Source organism: Hevea brasiliensis, chromosome 18 (genome assembly GCF_030052815.1).
Source record: "Hevea brasiliensis isolate MT/VB/25A 57/8 chromosome 18, ASM3005281v1, whole genome shotgun sequence".
NCBI classification, from domain to species: Eukaryota; Viridiplantae; Streptophyta; class Magnoliopsida; order Malpighiales; family Euphorbiaceae; genus Hevea; species Hevea brasiliensis.
The window spans coordinates 36,897,182-36,917,331 of NC_079510.1; the positions used below are offsets into that span (position 1 = coordinate 36,897,182).

At 37.4% G+C, this 20,150-nt stretch overlaps 1 protein-coding gene across 2 annotated transcripts in view; it reads left to right on the forward strand.

The window, feature by feature from the left end:
• Nucleotides 1-183: 183 nt before the first annotated feature.
• LOC110673061 (nuclear pore complex protein GP210) overlaps nt 184-20,150 on the forward strand; it is an 85,352-nt gene continuing 65,385 nt past the window's right edge. The window contains exons 1-12 of one of the 2 annotated variants that reach the window (XM_021836063.2): nt 184-559; nt 993-1,258; nt 1,994-2,160; nt 2,250-2,466; nt 12,994-13,340; nt 15,119-15,298; nt 15,420-15,558; nt 15,654-15,802; nt 17,526-17,637; nt 17,739-18,334; nt 18,477-18,600; nt 18,711-18,985. In XM_021836063.2, the coding sequence (XP_021691755.2) occupies nt 390-559; nt 993-1,258; nt 1,994-2,160; nt 2,250-2,466; nt 12,994-13,340; nt 15,119-15,298; nt 15,420-15,558; nt 15,654-15,802; nt 17,526-17,637; nt 17,739-18,334; nt 18,477-18,600; nt 18,711-18,985 (2,742 nt within the window). In that variant the 5' untranslated portion in view covers nt 184-389. The remainder of the gene's footprint in view (nt 560-992; nt 1,259-1,993; nt 2,161-2,249; nt 2,467-12,993; nt 13,341-15,118; nt 15,299-15,419; nt 15,559-15,653; nt 15,803-17,525; nt 17,638-17,738; nt 18,335-18,476; nt 18,601-18,710; nt 18,986-20,150) is intronic. The other variant, XM_021836066.2, reaches the window with a different exon arrangement.

Genomic DNA, 20,150 nt, shown 5'->3' on the forward strand with positions numbered 1-20,150 from the left:
GCACAAAGAATTTATTAAATGAATCTTAATTAACGTTTATTTGCACACATTCGAATCATGAAAAATCAAAAAATTATTAATAGGAACGAGTACTTCGCTGGTTTGCGCACACGTTTCACGCATCGGCTCCTACATCACAACCAACAAACATCTGCCACGTACTAAAAAAAGTTCACCTTATTTCACTGTCCCTGTCCTTGGCCATCCATGATCGTGCCTCTAGAAACAAGCTAAAACCCTGATTCTAGGGTTTTCCATTTTGGCTTCAACCTTTCCCTCCATTTTCTATGCTCAAAATTTACTGGTAATTATTATGCTAATATCAGTGGAACTACTTTAGCATTTATCTATCTAGCCAGAGCTACTGCTGGATCAACGTTTGTGAAGATATGCTGCATCCAAGTGTATTTTTGGTCGTTTTCCTTCTTCTCACAGTGCAGGAAACGGCGTCGCATTTGGCTTCTGGACCTCATATTGCTGATGTGAACATACTGCTCCCTCCTAAGATGACGCATCCTGTGGAGTATCGGCTTCAAGGAAGTGATGGCTGCTTCAAATGGTATCTTCTGCTTTAGCATCTGTTCAAGTTACTTTTGAAGTTTAGAATGCATAAATAACATATTGAATATGTTTCTTAGAAACTTAATGATCATTGTTAAAAGGTTTCCAGATTTAAGCTCCATTTAGTTTTTTTATTTGGGTTTTCACATTTTGATTTTGCTAGAAAAAAAAATGTAATTTTAAGAAAGTATAGAGAAAACAGAGAACAACTAATAGAGAAAGGATGGAGAATGAGTAAAGAGAATGCATGTGTTAAGTTTTCACTGTCCTCATGGACCCAGTTCAGGTTGCTGTAATATCAAATTGAAGGGAAGTGAGGCTAAAATGACAAATCAAGAAAGAATATTGAATTAGTTTCTCATTGTTTATTCTGATCCTGCAACTTCTTGTTCTTATTCTTTGTCTTCTCTTTTTTCAAAATATTCTTGCAGGTCATGGGATCATCATGATATTTTATCTGTTCTACCTGAATATAATTTAACCAGCCACTGCTCTACAAGTGCTCGGTTGAGATCTATTGCCCCTTTTAGTGGTCGCAAGGAGACTGCAGTTTATGCGGCTGAAGTACACTCTGGAATTGTAGTTCGCTGCAAAGTTTTTATTGATAACATTTCCAGAATTCAGATATTCCATAATTCTATTAAACTGGATTTGGATGGGCTGGCTACTCTCCGAGTTCGTGCCTTTGATAGTGAAGGTGTCTGATGTGCTAATGCTTACGTTTGGATTGTTGAATTCGTATTTTTATTTATGGATTACATAGGGTTCCATGTTAAATTTTCATCTGGTTCACATGTGTTTGTTTTTTTATAATGCATTTAACATGTTTTATGGATTATATATGCTTCCATGTTATATTTAGTAATTATGATATCTGTGAAATTGGGTTAATCTTCCATGCTTTATATCTCCTCATTGCTGTTACTCATTATTACCTTAAAAGGTTATCCAATAACTATTGCATTTGTTAGGTCTTCCCTCCATTCAAAATATTTAACCGAAAGCATCATGAAATTACTTTAAGTAAATCTCAAATTCTTTGAAGTTGTTGACATTAGTTTCAGTTCAGATATATTAAGTTGATGGTATGTAGAAATGCATTCAGTTCCAGAAAAAGATTGGGGCTTGATGGTTTTTCTACTAACTCTTTGGTCTCCGCGTGATGACTTCTCTAAAGATCTTACAAATGATGGATGCATTTTTGTGTGTTCCAAAATTGTTGATGTCTTTCTAATTTGTGTATGAATTGCTTACTTTTAGCTGTGAAGGATTTTTGTTATATTTGTGTTAGATGACAATACTTTCTTTGATTTTCAATAGTCACCTTTTCAGGTTGATAGTTTACCTCTCATATTTCTCTGGTTGTTTAATGATATTGATCTTTGGCTTTATTTATATTAACTTGTTATTATTTATTTATTTTTTTTTTCAGATAATGTGTTCTCATCATTAGTGGGCCTGCAATTCATGTGGCAGCTGATACCTGAGGCTGTTGGATTGCCTCACCACCTTGTTCATGTTCCTCTGAAGGAGTCTCCCTTGAGTGACTGTGGTGGATTGTGTGGAGATTTAAACATCCAAATAAAACTCGAAGATAGTGTACGTCTGCAAGAAGTTGATATAACATGAGCAATTTCAGAGACTTAGCATATTTGGCATCTCACAATTTTCAATGATATGTGGTGCAGGGTGTATTCTCTGATTTATATGTGGTGAAAGGCATTGGAATTGGACATGAAAATGTGTATGTGCATTTGCTCGAGCCACAATTTAAGCGTGTTGCTGAAAAGATTGTTCTAACTGTAGCAGAAGCAATGTCACTTGAGCCTCTCTCACCTGTTTTTGTTCTCATTGGTGCCGCTTTTCATTATAGTCTTAAAGTTATCCGTGGAAATATACCACAAGGTGTTTTTTTTTTTCCTCAATTCTTTTGACTGGGACTTTAAATTAGTGGATTTTATGGCTAACTTGTTTACCATCAGGCTTCATAGATTTCCTCACATAATTATAGCTATGTAATATGGAACTTTGACTTCTCAGTTGGTATCATTACTTTTCAATTCTCTTGTTCATATGATATCTATTAAAGCTGAATATAACAAGGGAGCAGAGATGAGCCTAGTTGATATGCTCATTGGATGAAATTACTTCAGTCTGTAATCTTTTTCCCCTTCACATAGGGGCTTTTGTCAATGCTTAAGTTGTCGAATGGTGAGGATACTGCATATTGATTTCTCATACTGGTTTAAGTGATGATTCAAATTAGTTTGATAGTTTGAATCTGATTCTCCTTCATTTATATATGTATTTTTTTTCATATGTTGAAACTTTAGTCCTTTGTTTTAATAATGTAGAAAGAGATAATTCTCATTGATTTCAATTAATCTGTACATGGGTATATATATACAATTGATTCCTATAATTGTGTTCTACTAATTAGGAAGAAATCTTAAATAAGAAATCCTAAATAGAATACAGAATATACAGAGAAATAATATAGTGATTGACTTTCCATAACACTTCCACTCAAGTTGGAGCATAGATGTTAATCATGCCCAACTTGTTACAAATGTAGTCAATCCTAGCTCCATTCAGAGCTTTTGTGAAAATATCTCCTAACTGCTCTTCAGTTTTGATGTGTCCTGTTAAGATGATCTGTTGTTAAATCTTTTCACGAATAAAGTGACAATCAATCTCAATATGTTTGGTCCGCTCATGAAACACCGGATTAGAAGCAATATGAAGAGCAGCTTGATTATCACACCACAATTTCGCAAGCAGGGAGGTCTTAAAACCTGTCTTATCTAGTAATTGAAGTATCCACATTACCTCACATACTGATTGTGCCATGGCTCTGTATTTGGATTCAGCACTAGATCGAGAAACTACACTCTGCTTCTTGCTTCTCCAAGACACCAAATTTCCTCCAGTAAAAACGCAATATCCAGTAGTTGACCTCCTGTCAACCTTAGATCCAGCCCAGTCGGCATCTGAAAAACATTCAACATTCAAATGCCCATGATTACCATATAGCAAACCTCTTCCTGGAGCGCCTTTCAGATAACACAAGATTTGTTCCAAAGCTTCCCAATGAGCAATAGTTGGGGAAGACATAAACTGACTTACCACACTAACGGCATAAGCAATGTCAGGACGAGTGACTGTAAGGTAGTTCAATTTTCCTACCAATCTCCTGTATCTCTCTGGATCTTCAAACAACTCACTATCCCCAACTACTTGATTTGTAAAGTTGGAGTCATTGGTGCGCTACAAGGCTTAGCACCTAATTTTCCTGTCTCTGTCAATAGATCGAGGACATATTTTCTTTGAGACAAGAAAATACCCTTCTTACTTCTCATAACTTCGATACCCAAGAAATACTTTAACAATCCCAAGTATTTGGTCCAACCGAGTTTGGAGGAAGGTTTTAAGAGATGAAATACTGCAGAGTCACTCCCGGGATGACAATGTCATCCACATAGACTACCAAGAGAATTAGACCACCTCATATTGCCTATAAAATCTTGAGTGATCACACTTACTCTTTTGCATACCAAATTCTGTCTTGCTTCTTTGAATCTCCCAAACCATGCCCTAGGACTTTGTTTCAAGCCATAAAGAGACTTCCGAAGCCTACAAACTTTACCCAACTCCCCCTGAGCAACAAACCCAAGCGGTTGCTCCATATACACCTCCTCCTGAAGATCACCATGAAGGAAAGCATTCTTGATATCCAATTGATGCAGGGGCCAATCATATGTAGCTGCTAAAGAGATAAACAAGCGAATAGAAGTAAGTTTAGTTATAGGAGAAAAAGTATCAGAGTAATCAACCCCATATGTCTGAGCATATCCTTTTGCTACAAGACGTGCTTTTAACCTAGCCACAGAACCATCAGGATTTACCTTTACTGTAAATACCCATTTGCAACCAATAGCTTTCTTACCAGTGGGCAAAGGCAATAGTTTCCATGTACTATTAGCATCTAAAGCCTCCATTTCCTCTTTCATAGCATCACACCAGCTAGGATGAGACAGTGCCTCATCAACAGTATTAGGGATAGGAACAGAGTCTAAAGAAGTAACAAAACACCAAGAACAAGAAGACAATTGATTATAAGAAACAAAAGAAGAGATAGGGTAAGTACATGAACGTTTACCTTTACGAAGAGCAATGGGTAAGTCTAGATTAGAATCATGATCAGTATGTGGTACAGGATCTCCCAACGAAGTAGCTGGTGGAGGATCTGAGTCAGGAATCTCCAATCTCCTGGAATAAACATGAACAACGGGAGGTCGAGTAGGTCTAGAGACAGAAGGAACAGGCTGTGGGAGAGGACTAGACATTGGTTGGACAGTATAATATTAAGAGATCATCCTCCTCCCCCTGACTCTCATACACAGATGATGGAGGAAAAAATGGAGTGGACTCAAAAAATGTGACATCTGCAAAAACAAGATAACGATTAAGAGTAGGAGAGACAACGGTACCCTTTTTGGAGCCGGGAGTACCCAAGGAAGACACATTTGAGAGATTTTGGATCCAATTTAGTAACCTGTGGACAAACATCATTCACAAAACAGGTATAACAAAAAATACGTGGTTCAATAGGGAACAAAGATTTTGTAGGAAACAAAGTAGTATAAGGAATATCCCCATTAAGGACAGAAGACGGCATACGATTGATCAAAAAACATGCCGTAGAAACTGCATCCGCCAAAAAATGTTTAGGTACTTTCATCTGAAAAAGAAGAGCACGAGTTACCTCAAGAAGATGACGATTTTTTCTTTCGGCCATGCCATTTTGGGATGGGGTATCTACATAGGAAGACTGATGAAGAATGCCATTTTGTGTCATATAAGGCTGAAATTGTGCTGAAATTGTGCTGAAAAGTATTCTTTGGCATTTTCACTTCTTAATATGCGCAGAGAAATATTAAATTGAGTTTTGATTTCATTACAAAAGGCACAAAAGATAGAAAACAACTCAGAACGATTCTTCATTAAATATAACCAGGTAACACGAGAGTAATCATCAACAAAAGTAACAAAATAACGAAATCCAGTTTTAGATGTAACAGAACAAGGACCCCAAACATCAGAATGAACTAACTCAAAAGGGGATGAAGCCCGTTTATTGACTCTAGACACAGAAGGCAAACGATGATGTTTTGCAAACTGACACGACTCACATTCTAGTACTGATAAAGACTAAAATTGAGGACACAGCTTCTTCATGGTAGACTGTAGAAAGAGATAATTCTCATTGATTTCAATTAATCTGTACATGGGTATATATATACAATTGATTCCTATAATTGTGTTCTACTAATTAGGAAGAAATCCTAAATAAGAAATCCTAAATAGGAATACAGAATATACAGAGAAATAATATAGTGATTGACTTTCCATAACATAGTGATTGACTTTCCATAACACTCCCCCTCAAGTTGGAGCATAGATGTTAATCATGCCCAACTTGTTACAAATGTAGTCAATCCTAGCACCATTCAGAGCTTTTGTGAAAATATCTCCTAACTGCTCTCCAGTTTTGATGTGTTCTGTTGAGATGATCTGTTGTTGAATCTTTTCACGAATAAAGTGACAATCAATCTCAATATGTTTGGTCCGCTCATGAAACACCGGATTAGAAGCAATATGAAGAGCAGCTTGATTATCACACCACAATTTCGCAGGCAGGGAGGTCTTGAAACTTGTCTCATCTAGTAATTGAAGTATCCACATTATCTCACATACTGATTGTGCCATGGCTCTGTATTCGGAGTCAGCATTAGATCGAGAAACTACATTCTGCTTCTTGCTTCTCCAAGACACCAAATTTCCTCCAATAAAAACGCAATATCCAGTAGTTGACCTCCTGTCAACCTTAGATCCAGCCCAGTCGGCATCTGAAAAACATTCAACATTCAAATGCCCATGATTATCATATAGCAAACCTCTTCCTGGAGCGCCTTTCAGATAACACAAGATTTGTTCCAAGGCTTCCCAATGAGCAACAGTTGGGGAAGACATAAACTGACTTACCACACTAACGGCATAAGCAATGTCAGGACGAGTGACTGTAAGGTAGTTCAATTTTCCTACCAATCTCCTGTATCTCTCTGGATCTTCAAACAACTCACTATCCCCTGCTAACAGTTATAAAGTTGGAGTCATTGGTGCGCTACAAGGCTTAGCACCTAATTTTCCTATCTCTGTCAATAGATCGAGGACATATTTTCTTTGAGACAAGAAAATACCCTTCTTACTTCTCATAACTTCGATACCCAAGAAATACTTTAACAATCCCAAGTCTTTGGCCTGAAACTGAGTTTGGAGGAAGGTTTTAAGAGATGAAATACCTGCAGAGTCACTTCCAGTGATGACAATGTCATCCACATAGACTACCAAGAGAATTAGACCAGCCTCAGATTGCCTATAAAATACTGAGTGATCACACTTACTCTTTTGCATACCAAATTCTTGTACTGCTTCACTGAATCTCCCAAACCATACCCTAGGACTTTGTTTCAAGCCATAAAGAGACTTCCGAAGCCTACAAACTTCACCCAACTCCCCCTGAACAACAAACCCAGGTGGTTGCTCCATATACACCTCCTCCTGAAGATCACCATGAAGTAAAGCATTCTTGATATCCAATTGATGCAGGGGTCAATCATATGTAGCTGCTAAAGAGATAAACAAGCGAATAGAAGTAAGTTTAGCTACAGGAGAAAAAGTATCAGAGTAATCAACTCCATATGTCTGAGCATATCCTTTTGCTACAAGGCGTGCTTTTAACCTAGCCACAGAACCATCAGGATTTATCTTTACTGTTTATACCAATTTGCAACCAATAGCTTTCTTACCAGTGGGCAAAGGCAATAGTTCCCATGTACCATTGGCATCTAAAGCCTCCATTTCCTCTTTCATAGCATCACACCAGCCAGGATGAGACAGTGCCTCATCAACAGTATTAGGGATAGGAACAGAGTCTAAAGAAGTAACAAAACACCGAGAACAAGAAGACAATTAATTATAAGAAACAAAAGAAGAGATATGGTAAGTACATGAACGTTTACCTTTACGAAGAGCAATGGGTAAGTCTAGATCAGAATCATGATCAGTATGAGGTACAGGATCTCCCAACGAAGTAGCTGGTGGAGGATCTGAGTCAGAAATCTCCAATCTCCTGGAATAAACATGAACAACGGGAGGTCGAGTAGGTCTAGAGACAGAAGGAACAGGCTGTGGGAGAGGACTAGACATTGGTTGGACAGTATAATATTAAGAGATCATCCTCCTCCCCCTGACTCTCATACATAGATGATGGAGGAAAAAATGGAGTGGACTTAAAAAATGTGATATGTGCAGAAACAAGATAACGATTAAGAGTAGGAGAGAAATAACGGTATCCTTTTTGGAGCCGGGAGTACCCAAGGAAGACACATTTGAGAGATTTTGGATCCAATTTAGTAACCTGTGGACGAACATCAAGCACAAAACAGGTACAACAAAAAATACGTGGTTCAATAGGGAACAAAGATTTTGTAGGAAACAAAGTAGTATAAGGAATATCCCCATTAAGGACAGAAGACGGCATACGATTGATAAAAAAACATGCCGTAGAAACTGCATCAGCCCAAAAGTGTTTAGGTATTTTCATCTGAAAAAGAAGAGCACAAGTTACCTCAAGAAAATGACGATTTTTTTCTTTCGGCAACTCCATTTTGGGATGGGATATCCACACAGGAAGACTGATGAAGAATGTCATTTTGTATCATATAAGGCTGAAATTGTGCTGAAAAGTATTCTTTGGCATTGTCACTTCTTAATATGTGCACAGAAATATTAAATTGAGTTTTGATTTCATTACAAAAGGTACAAAAGATAGAAAACAAATCAGAACGATTCTTCATTAAATATAACCAGGTAACACGAGAGTAATCATCAACAAAAGTAACAAAATAACGAAATCCAGTTTTAGATGTAATAGAATAAGGACCCCAAACATCAGAATGAACTAACTCAAAAGGGGATGAAGCCCGTTTATTGACTCTAGACACAGAAGGCAAACGATGATGTTTTGCAAGCGACACGACTCACATTCTAGTCTCGATAAAGATCAAATTGAGGACACAGCTTCTTCATGGTAGACAAAGAAGGATGACCCAATCTACAATGAGCTTCAAGAGGTGTTAAGGTACTGGAGCAAACAAGCGACCGCGGTACATGATTTTCCAGAATGTAGAGACCACCTGACGCGCGTCCTCTACCAATAATCTGCTTCGTCGTAAGATCCTGAAACAAACACTGGTCAGGAAAAAAGGAAACAGAACAATTTAAGGTACGAGTAAGTTTACTAACAGAAAGTAGATTAAAAGAGAATTTTGGTAGACACAAAATAGAATTCAAAGAAATTGACGAAATCGGGTTCGCAGTTCCAGAACCCATGACACAAGAAGTAGAACTATCAGCTAAAGTAACAGTAGAGGAAGTGAGATTTGACTGAAAAGCAGATAGAAGACTAGAATTACCGGTCATGTGATCTGTCGCACCAGAATCAATAACCCATTTGGATGAAGAAGACACAATGCATGTAGTGGATTTACCTGACTCAGCGATCGCAGTGACAGGGGAACTGGTAGGCTTTAGAGATGCCTGATACTAGGAAAATTGTGCAAAATCCTCTGCAGATACCAAAATAGTTTTCTCAGAGGAAGATACTGTAGAATTCTCTGCTGCCATATTTGCCATCTGTGATCGCTGATTTTTCCTCTGAAATTGCGGACAATTATATTTTGTATGGCCAGGCTCATGGCAATAATAACAAATGACTCCTCTTGAGTCCTGATTAGAACTAGCCTTTCCATTACGCTGATTAATTCTGTTGCCTGTAATTCCTCCTCTACTTCCTCTTCTATTACCCTGTTGTCCATTTGGATTACGGCTAATAAGAGCACTACTGGCAGGCTGTGAAGATTGAGTACTTTCTGTACGAAGGATCCGTGTGAACGTTTCATGCAAAGAGGAAATCTCAGAACTGGAGAGAATCTGAGATTTAACAGTCTCATACTCTAAAGGAAGGCCTGCAAGAAAACTCATAACAGCCAGTTGCTCCCGTTGGGCCTGCTGAACTTTCACATCAGGACTAAAAGGCAACAATACATTAAGTTCCTCGTATACCCGTTTAAAATCCATAAAATAAGCCGTGAGAGACTTATCTTCTTTCTCAGCACGGTAGAATGCCTTACAAGCATCATAAATACGGGAGATATTCCCTTTACCAGAATACAGAAAATCTAAGTAATCCATCAATTCCTTAACAAATTTACAGTGATTAATTAAACTAATTACCTCACTATGAATCGAGTTCCGAAGCTGCAAAAACAACCGAGCATCCTCCGTTAGCCAAGTTTGTCATGTATCATCAGTGGGTGGATCTTTAGTAAGGTGATCATCCTTATCAATGCTACGCAAATAGACCCTAACAGTCTTACTCCACTTCAGGTAATTCGAACCATTAACTTTGTGTTCCGTGATCTTAGTCATCACCGGAATCACATCAGAAATAACATTTTTATTGTCTGCCATTTGTTGAGACAAAGAAAACTAACCGAAACGCTAATCCAAAGTGCTTATAGTAGCAAAATAACCCAAAATCACAAATCAAGCAAATATCGAAATAGGATCTGAGAGCCAAACCTTAGAAGTCCTTTAATGGTTATATTGGATCAGGCAACAGCACACAGTGGTGGAATAAGGGGGTTGAGACGACGCCGGCGATGTTGATCGAGGTTGAAACGGCCGGTCGGCGGCCAAGATCTCTCCTGAACTGGGTAGTGAGAACAAATAGTCACCCTAGATTGATGACCTGCTCTGATACCATGTAGAAAGAGATAATTCTCATTGGTTTCAATTAATCTGTACATGGGTATATATATACAATTGATTCCTATAATTGTGTTCTACTAATTAGGAAGAAATTCTAAATAAGAAATCCTAAATAGGAATACAGAATTCAAAATATACAGATAAATAATATAGTGATTGACTTTCCATAACATAGACAAAGAAGGATGACCCAATCTACAATGAGCTTCAAGAGGTGTTAAGGTACTGGAGCAAACAAGCGACCGCGGTATTTGATTTTCCAGAATGTAGAGACCACCTGACTCGCGTCCTCTACCAATAATCTGCTTCGTCGTAAGATCCTGAAACAAACACTGGTCAGGAAAAAAGGAAACAGAACAATTTAAGGTACGAGTAAGTTTACTAACAGAAAGTAGATTAAAAGAGAATTTTGGTAGACACAAAACAGAAGACAAAGAAATTGGCCAGTCGGGTTCGTGATTCAGAACCCATGACACAATAAGTAGAACCATCAGCTAAAGTATCAGTAGATGAAGTGAGATTAGACGATAGCGGATAGAAGACTAGAATTACTGTCATGTGATCATGCGCACTGAATCAAAAACCCATTTGGATGAAGAAGACATAAGGCATGTAGTGGATTTACCTGACTCAGCGATCACAGTGACAGGGGAACTGGTAGGCTTTAGAGATGCCTGATCCTGGGAAAATTGTGCAAAATCCTCTGCAGATATCAAAATAGTTTTCTCAGAGGAAGATATTGTAGAATTCTCTTCTGCCATATTTGCCATCTGTGATCGCTGATTTTTCCTCTGAAGTTGCGGACAATTATATTTTGTATGGCCAGGCTCATGGCAATAATAACAAATGACTTCTCTTGAGTCCTGATTAGAACTAGCCTCTCCATTACGCTGATTACTTTTGTTGCCTGTAATTCCTCCTCTACTTCCTCTTCTATTACCCTGTTGTCCATTTGGATTACGGCTAATAAGAGCACTACTGGCAGGCTGTGAAGATTGAGTACTCTCTGTATGAAGGACTCGTGTGAACGTTTCATGCAAAGAGGAAATTTCAGAACTGGAGAGAATCTGAGATTTAGCAGTCTCATACTCTGAAGGAAGGCCTGCAAGAAAACTCATAACAGCCAGTTGCTCCCGTTGGGTCTGCTGAACTTTCACATCAGGACTAAAAGGCAACAATACATTAAGTTCCTCATATACCCGTTTAAAATCCATAAAATAAGCAGTGAGAGACTTATCCTCTTTCTCAGCACGGTAGAATGCCTTACAAACATCATAAATACGGGAGATATTCCCTTTACCAGAATACAGAAAATCTAAGTAATCCATCAATTCCTTAACAAATTCACAGTGATTAATTAAACTAATTACCTCACTATGAATCGAGTTCCGAAGCTGCAAAAACAACCGAGCATCCTCCCTTAGCCAAGTTTGTCGTGTATCATCAGTGGGTGGATTTTTAGTAAGATGATCATCCTTATCAATGCTACGCAAATAGACTCTAACAGTCTTACTCCACTCCAGGTAATTCGAACCATTAAGTTTGTGTTCCGTGATCTTAGTCATCATCGGAATCACATCAGAAATAACATTCTTATTGTCTGCCATTTGTTGAGACAAAGAAAACTAACCGAAACGCTAATCCAAAGTGCTTATAGCAGCAAAATAACCCAAAATGACAAATCAAGCAAATACCGAAATAGGATCTTAGAGCCAAACCTCAGAAGTCCTTTAATGGTATACTGGATCAGGCAACAGCACACAGTGGTAGAATGAGGGGGTTGAGGCGACGCCGGCGATGTTGATCTGGGTTGAAACGGCTCTGAGCTGGGTAGTGAGAACAAATAGTCACCCTAGATTGATGACCTGCTCTGATACCATGTAGAAAGAGATAATTCTCATTGATTTCATTTAATCTGTACATGGATATATATATACAATTGATTCCTATAATTGTATTCTACTAATTAGGAAGAAATCCTAAATAGAATACAGAATATACAGAGAAATAATATAGTGATTGACTTTCCATAACATAGTGATTGACTTTCCATAACAAATAATACTACCATTGCTGGTTTTTCTTGCAACTTCAGCAGTACCCTGGACAAGCTTTTGTATTTTGATTTCTTTTACTGATTTAAATTATAGTTTAAATAATTCATCCCCCTTTTTTTAGGATTGGTATAACATTCTTTTGGATTTATTATTATAATGCATGCAGATAAATATTCTTAAGGATTAATCATCAACGAAAGACACCAGAAAATGGTTTAGTTGAAAGGGACGATTTCAACTAAGATTCTATTTTTAGGGTTTTTCTTGGCTTGGACTGTGAATGTGTACATTTAATTCTCTTGGTATCCTCTGCACAGAAACAACGTCATGGCCTTTTATACGTTTCTTTTTTCTCCTTGAAATTCTTAATTTTCTTTCTATTGGCCCATTATAAAGTTGCATGAGTGAAGCATATTGTATCACATTTTGCCATTAGCATTATTATCAAATTTCTTACTACCCTTTCTGTTGGCATTTGCAGTTGTAACTCTACCATCTCCACATCATAGATGGTTTGTTTCGAACTCCACTATTGCTGAGGTGGACTCTATGATGGGATTTGTTCATGCAATGAACTTAGGGGTAACGACTGTCGTTGTTGAGGATACCAGAGTTGCTGGCCACATACAAATGTCTTCACTTAATGTGGTTCTCCCAGATAGTTTACGACTGTACATAATGCCGTTATCCATTTCTGGTGATCATGTGGAAGGAGTGAAAGCCATTCCATCTATGGAACCTTGGTATGTTGTTTCTGGCCGCCAGTATCTTATTCAAATGAAGGTTTTCTCAAGGGGACCTGATGTGCATGAAATCTACATTACAGAGGTAATTTATGCTTTCTTCTAGTTTCACACAAGTCTTGATATATGTCGGTTAAAATTTATAATTGTAATTTCTTTTCGCATGCATTTCTATTTTGATCTTTCCTATTTTGGTTGAATGACTGCATTAGACATACGGGGTTACCTCTCCAATACCCACCTTACCTTTCCCTTTTTCCCTTCTTCTCTCCCTCCTGCCAGTGTTGTCAAAAGCGCTAGGTGCCCTTAAGGTGAGAAGGTCCTTCATTGCCAGAGGCGCTGGGCACTCGCCCGAGCGAAGTGAGGCGCTAATTTTAATTATGTTCTTCCATGGCAGCAGCAACCTTAGGGTTTAGAGAAGAAGAAGAAGAAAAAGAAGAAGAAGAGGAGGAGGAGGAGTGACAGCATGCTGCATGAGAAAGAAGGGGGGAAAAAAGTGGAGCAGTAGCAGAAAAGTAACATGTGGGAGAAGGAGAATGGGAAAAGAACTGACCTGATTGGAGTCTTGGGAAAACTAAAAGACAACTTTAACTTTTTTTAGCTTTTTACTTTCTTGGAATTAGGTGGCTGGCTGCATAGGGACATGTGTGGTGCCAATAAGTGAAAAGAAAAGCTGATTAACTTCTCTCTCAGATTTTTTTTTCAATTTCTTGTTTTTTCTTGCCTTTCTCACCTTTTCTTGTCTCGCCTCGCCTCTCCTCGCCTGGGCCTCACCTCAATGCCTAGGCAGTGCCTGAATGAAGTCGCCTCGCCCGGAGGCTTCCTGGCGAGGAGCCTGGATTTCGCCTCGCTCAGATGCCTAGGCGAACTTCCGGGCACCTCGTGACAACACTGCCTCCTGCTGACAAAAAAAATGTTGGGGGAGAAAGCTATTTAGTCGAGTAATAATGACATGTTTCTGCTTTTATCTGTTGAATAAGTAAGAAACAACAAAAAGTCATTAAACTTCTTGACCCTCTTGATCATATTTTTATTTTTGGATGTGTAACTGTTAGATTTAATAGATCAGTATGCCTATAGTCTTTGAATGCATCGTTGGGCTCTAGCATATAGATCTTAGGTTCAAATTCCACCAACCAAAAAGTAACACACATGGAAACAAAAATGAAGATGGTTGAACCCATCAAAGCTATTTCTACAGCTTGTTGACATAATCATTCTGCATCAAGGAATAAGTTGAGTAATATTCTCTCTTCATGCAGTACTGATTATAATTAATGAAACAATATTATCATTTTGTTTCTCCAATGTAGACCATCAAAAAATCTTAAGGTTGCCATGTTGTTGATTATATAATTGCTTTTGTGTTTCTGGTTGTTATTGTCCCATTAAAGTTCTTGCAGTTCAATAGCAGCATAAAGTTGTTCCCATCTGCTAAAATACATGCTTCTATTATGATTGAAAAATGTCTCCAATTTTATGTTTTGCCTCTTAAATGTTTTAATTACAAGCAGACATTAAATTCTGCGATGACTTGTGACTTTCTGTGAATTGGGGAGGAAGCAATTCTGATACTTTTTGTTTTCCATATAATCTTAAACTCACAAGTTTTTGGTTATTATGATATTTTGCACACATTCATGCACTTCCTGTTTTCCTAGCGTTGTTGAACTTTCAATTTGTGGCAAAATGTTTTACTTGTCTTTTAGTTGAGATGCTTTACTTTCTTTTGCTATTTATTTTCGTGAGACTTCTTTGTTCTTACTTCTCAAGCATGAAATTTGTGTGACAAAATGTTTTGATACTGTTTCTCATTATTTTTTGGATTTTCTTCTGCTTAGAACTTTGTTCCCTGCATTGCAGACTGATGATCTTAAGCTGCATGACGAGCGGTCTAATTACTGGACAACTTTCTTGCCGTCAGAGGATATTGAGGCCAAATACGGCTGGCATAATTCTAGAATCCTGAGAGCAACCTCACAGGGGCAGGGAGAACTGACAGCTTCTTTAAGTTATTTTAGTGGGCACCAAGAGACAAAGGAGGTGAGGCTAAACTTTTACCTTGTAAAAATATTTTCATGTGTTCTTTTTTCCCTGGCAGTAATGTGATCCGCCATTCTTTGCAAGGCAGTTAACTTTTTATCTGGCTCTGATTTCTTCATAGGTTATTGGTGTTGTGCAAGAAGTGATCGTTTGTGATCAAGTGAAGTTTATTTTGGACAGAACAACTGGTGCATCTCAAAATATTCTCCTTCCCTGGGCCCCTTCTGTTTACCAGGAGACGGAGCTAAAGGCTTTAGGAGGTTGGTAGTTTTGTGTATATTCAATCATAACTAAACAAGTATTTAACCTTCATCTGAAATTGTTGATAGACATTCATCGATATTGTGATATGTAGGTTGTGCTCAAGTATCCAGTGATTACAAATGGTTTTCTTCAGATGTGGCTGTTGTATCAATATCTGCGTCAGGCATTGTTCAGGCAAAGAAGCCTGGTAAAGCAACAGTCAGAGTAGTGTCCATTTATGATCCATTTAATTATGATGAGGTAACACTATTATGTTAATGTATTTATAATTTAATAACTGTATCTATTTTCGCCTTTTCCTTTACTTGGTTCTTGGGGAGCATGAGTTTCAAATCCAGGGGATTAAGTTAACCCCAGGCATAACGACTGAACCAAAATCCATCTATTAAACAAGTTACTGTCTTGCTTTCATTCCCATAGAATTATGAAATATAATTGAGACAAGCTATCATCTATAATATCGAGCTGCTTAAGGTATGTAATCTTGTTTATGAGCTTTTTCTAGTTCAGGAATTGTAGATCTAAAAATCATGAACTTCCTTAATCTGTACACACCTATAATTTATTTGACTGCTGAGGTTACTGAATTGTAGAGTGGAGATTGAATTGTATCAATTTCAATGTTATGAATTACTTAGACTTTATTATACTGACTGCCGAGAGAGAGAGAGAGAGAGAGAGAGAGAGAGAGAGTAATGGAGATCATACAGGATTTAGTTGAGATTTGTGTACAGAGATTTTCAGTTCTTTTTTTTTTTGTAAAAAAAATCACATCTTATTTTAGGTTTGCCTTAGGATTGGGATTTTTCAGTTGACATTTGACAATTTGAGAGTATTAATATAGTAATAAAGTCTCTTGTCTGGATCTTCCCTTTTCTTTTTTATATTTATCTGTGCTTTCGCTAGCTCTGTTCCTTATTCTCTCTCCTTTGCTTGTTTCTTTCTTCTTTCTATTTTCCATCTCTGTTCTTTACATATGGGATTTCTTCCCCAAACATAGGGAGAATGAGTGTTTGATCTTAGTTCTGTAATGCTTATCTAGGTGGAATGTGAACTTGGGGATTTGAATAATTGTTTAATCTTTTTGCTTTTGTTATCAACTTATCATTGTCACATAGCACCTTGAACTCACTTTTGACAGGTAGATGCATCACATACTGTTTGTGCTTTCCCTCTGTATCATGCTGAGGCATTCAGCCATCCACAGTGGTAGATCTACGCACATTAGAAGAGGGGTCATTGACCCCTCTTTTTGTAGAATTACTCTTATATATTTATATATTTACTTAAATTGACCACTTATAAATTTAAGTATTGAACCCTCTTTTTTAATGGAGGATGTGTTTTTACTAATAGGAAGTAACTCTATCTGATTTGTTAAGTCTATCTGATTTAGATGTCATCACATTGCATGCAATTGAAAATTTTATATGTATCTGTTTCTCTGAAACCTCACATATTTTTTGATATCTCTCTCTCTCTCTCTCTCTCTCTCTCTCTCTCTCTTTCATATCATACTAATATTGATTGTGCTATTATCAAATTCCTCTTGAGGCCACAATGTTAGTGGTTCACACTTTATATAATAATTTCTTTGGAAGTACTGTGCATAAATACTTGTTATGTTCTATTATGTCATAATGGTGTAAATACCTTTCCAACTGGTATGCTTGCTGAGGTCTCTTTGGTTTTTTCTTTTTTCCTTTTTCTTTTTTGTTTTTTGGGTGTTGGGTTTGGTTGGGTTGGGTTGGGTGTCAGGTTTAGTGACTGAAGTTACTAACAGCACCTTGAAGCTGCACAAGCAATAGATTTATTATTCTGGATTGTGTTATACTGCTCCTTCTGCTGTTCATGCGTAAAGTTTTGCCATCTTCGTTACTTTAGATGTTATCCAGACCTTGCCCCTTGTGTCCACTTTCTCCTTGCTGTGAACTAATTAGGTTTTGCCCCTTTTTTATAACAGCTGATTGTGGAAGTTTCTATTCCATCATCCATGATTATACTGCAGAAGTTCCCTGTAGAGACTCTTGTGGGATCACATCTTCAAGCTGCTGTGACAATGAAAGCATCTAATGGTGATGACACTTCCTGCAATCCACTGGAACATGCTTTTGATGTTAGGTGGTTGAATTTCATGTCCTTCTGTTTAAGTGAATTTGCCTTCGTGTGTTTTCAGGTGCCTTTTTTTATAGTTGCAATGCCTTCCACTCATTCATAAAATGGATAACTGGAAGCGAGTCTTTTGTTGTTGTCAATGCAACAAAGGAGCCACCTGTTTTAGAAAAGCTTGGAAATGTTGAGCTACATGACTCTGTTTATGGTCCACCATGCTCATGGACCTCTGTATATGCTTTAGATTCTGGTCAGACCATGCTGCATGCGGTACTGTCAAAAGAATATGACCACTATGATCATTCTTTCCATGAACCTATAATTTTGAAAGCATCATCACGTATTGCAGCATATCCACCATTAATTGTGCGTCAAGTGGGTGATGGTAACCAGTTTGGTGGGTACTGGTTTGATTTGGCTCATGTTGAAGCAAGTAATCAACTGGAAAATTTAGAGAGGTTATATCTTGTCCCTGGAACAAGTCTAGATGTTATTCTCCTTGGAGGACCTGAAAGCTGGGACAAAGGTGTTGACTTCATTGAAACTGTCGAAATATTGGATGACAAACACACTGACTCTAAAGATGGGGTTCATGTACATCCAGTGTTTGGGAGATATCAGAGTATGTATAGAGTCTCGTGCCAAAATCTGGGAATATTTGTAAGTTTGCACTCTCTTATACTCTCTACTACAACTATATTATTCTTGCCCTGCACATTCTGATCAACTTCTTCCATCTCTAGTTCTATTTGACATGGAAAAATCATGATTTATTTTCTCACTCTGATTTAAAATGTCTCAGAAATTGGTTTTCAAACGTGGGAATGCAGCTGGAGATGACCACCCTCTGCCAGCGATAGCAGAAGATATATTGACTCTCACATGTAGAATTCCTTCTTCAATTGCACTCATAGTTGATGAACCTCGTAAGGATTTTTCGTTCTTCACATACTTGCAATGACGATCTGTTCCAGACTTCTAGTTTTTATAATGTATGCTTTAGATGCAGTTTGGCTAAATTTGTGGCATTTTGCAGTTAACAGACATGAAGCTATAAGGAATGCTGCTCTTGCTGACCGTAGCAAAGGGAAAATCCAATTGAACTCCATTACAGTGGCAAATGGGCGAACTATTCGTATAGCTGCAGTTAGCATTGATTCTTCTGGAGAAACTTTTGCAAACTCATCTTCTCTTGCTTTGAAATGGGAATTGAGCAGCTGTGAAGGGCTGGCATATTGGGATGCAGATGAAGCTAAGTTGTCTAAATCAAGTTGGGAGAGTTTTTTGGTTTTGCAAAATGAATCGGGGGAGGTACTGCCAGAATTTCAATGTCTTCATCTTTATAGTATTTATCACCTTTTATAGTAATGTCTTTATTTCACTTATTCTTGAGAGTTTTAATTGTAGTGCGCTTGTGCATGTACACATATACATAAATGTGAAGGAGATGAAGAGTATGTCGCATGGTTTTAAACAAGGGCTATTACATAATGTAACGCCATTAGATAAAGGTTTATGGGGTTACCTTTACAAATACCCCTTATAAATAACTGGCATTTGAATTTGGGGGTGGTCCATTACCAGCGCTTAAGTAATGGTAATGGACAGAGAATTTACTTTCTTTTGTTTTGCAGATAGCCAGAGACAGATTCATCACATCCATATTTGAAACCGTGGATTTAATTTCCTTATTTGATGTATTTATACTTATTATTTAGTTTTGTGTCTTAGTTTTAATTATGTCTATAAATATCTATTCATTTTGTGAACTTCGAATCTTTTCAAAAAAATTTGCATAACGATAGGCCGATATCATCACATTACGGCCATTATAGGTTTGTTTCCATTGCCTATGATTGCGATTTAAATCCATGGTATGTCGTAAATGAAAATTGTATCTTATTTTCAACTTGCTTGGGAAATAAGCATTACTAAACATTATTAGTTCTGGAAACCTTTTTCTGTTACACTCCCACCAGTAATGGGTCTTTGAGGATAAATTTTAATAACTGTCCCTGAACTTATATAGTTATAACACTACAGTCTTTTAACTTTAAAATGTAGCATAAAACTCCTTAAACTGATGTAAATAGCTCCCGCATGGCACTTAGTTAATATTTCTCTCTCCTCTCTTATGCAAAGTGTAAAATTATTCTCTTTACGCATGAAAAATTATTCTGTCTATAGAAAGAAAAATGATTCAATTTACACATGGCTTAAGAAAGAAAAGAGAAATACTGACTAAGCTCCATGATGAAACTGTCTAGGTCAGCTTCTAACTGAAAAACTAATAATTGGAGGTTAGAGGGATTTTACTGTGCAAAATTTGAAAGTTGATGGGATTTTATGTTACATTTTTAAGTTGAGGGATTGTAATGTTACAACTAGATAAGTTCAGGGATAGTTATCAAAATTTATCCGGGTCTTTGAAACTAATGTTGCATATATGTGTTAGCTGAGGTGTTGAATTCTTGTT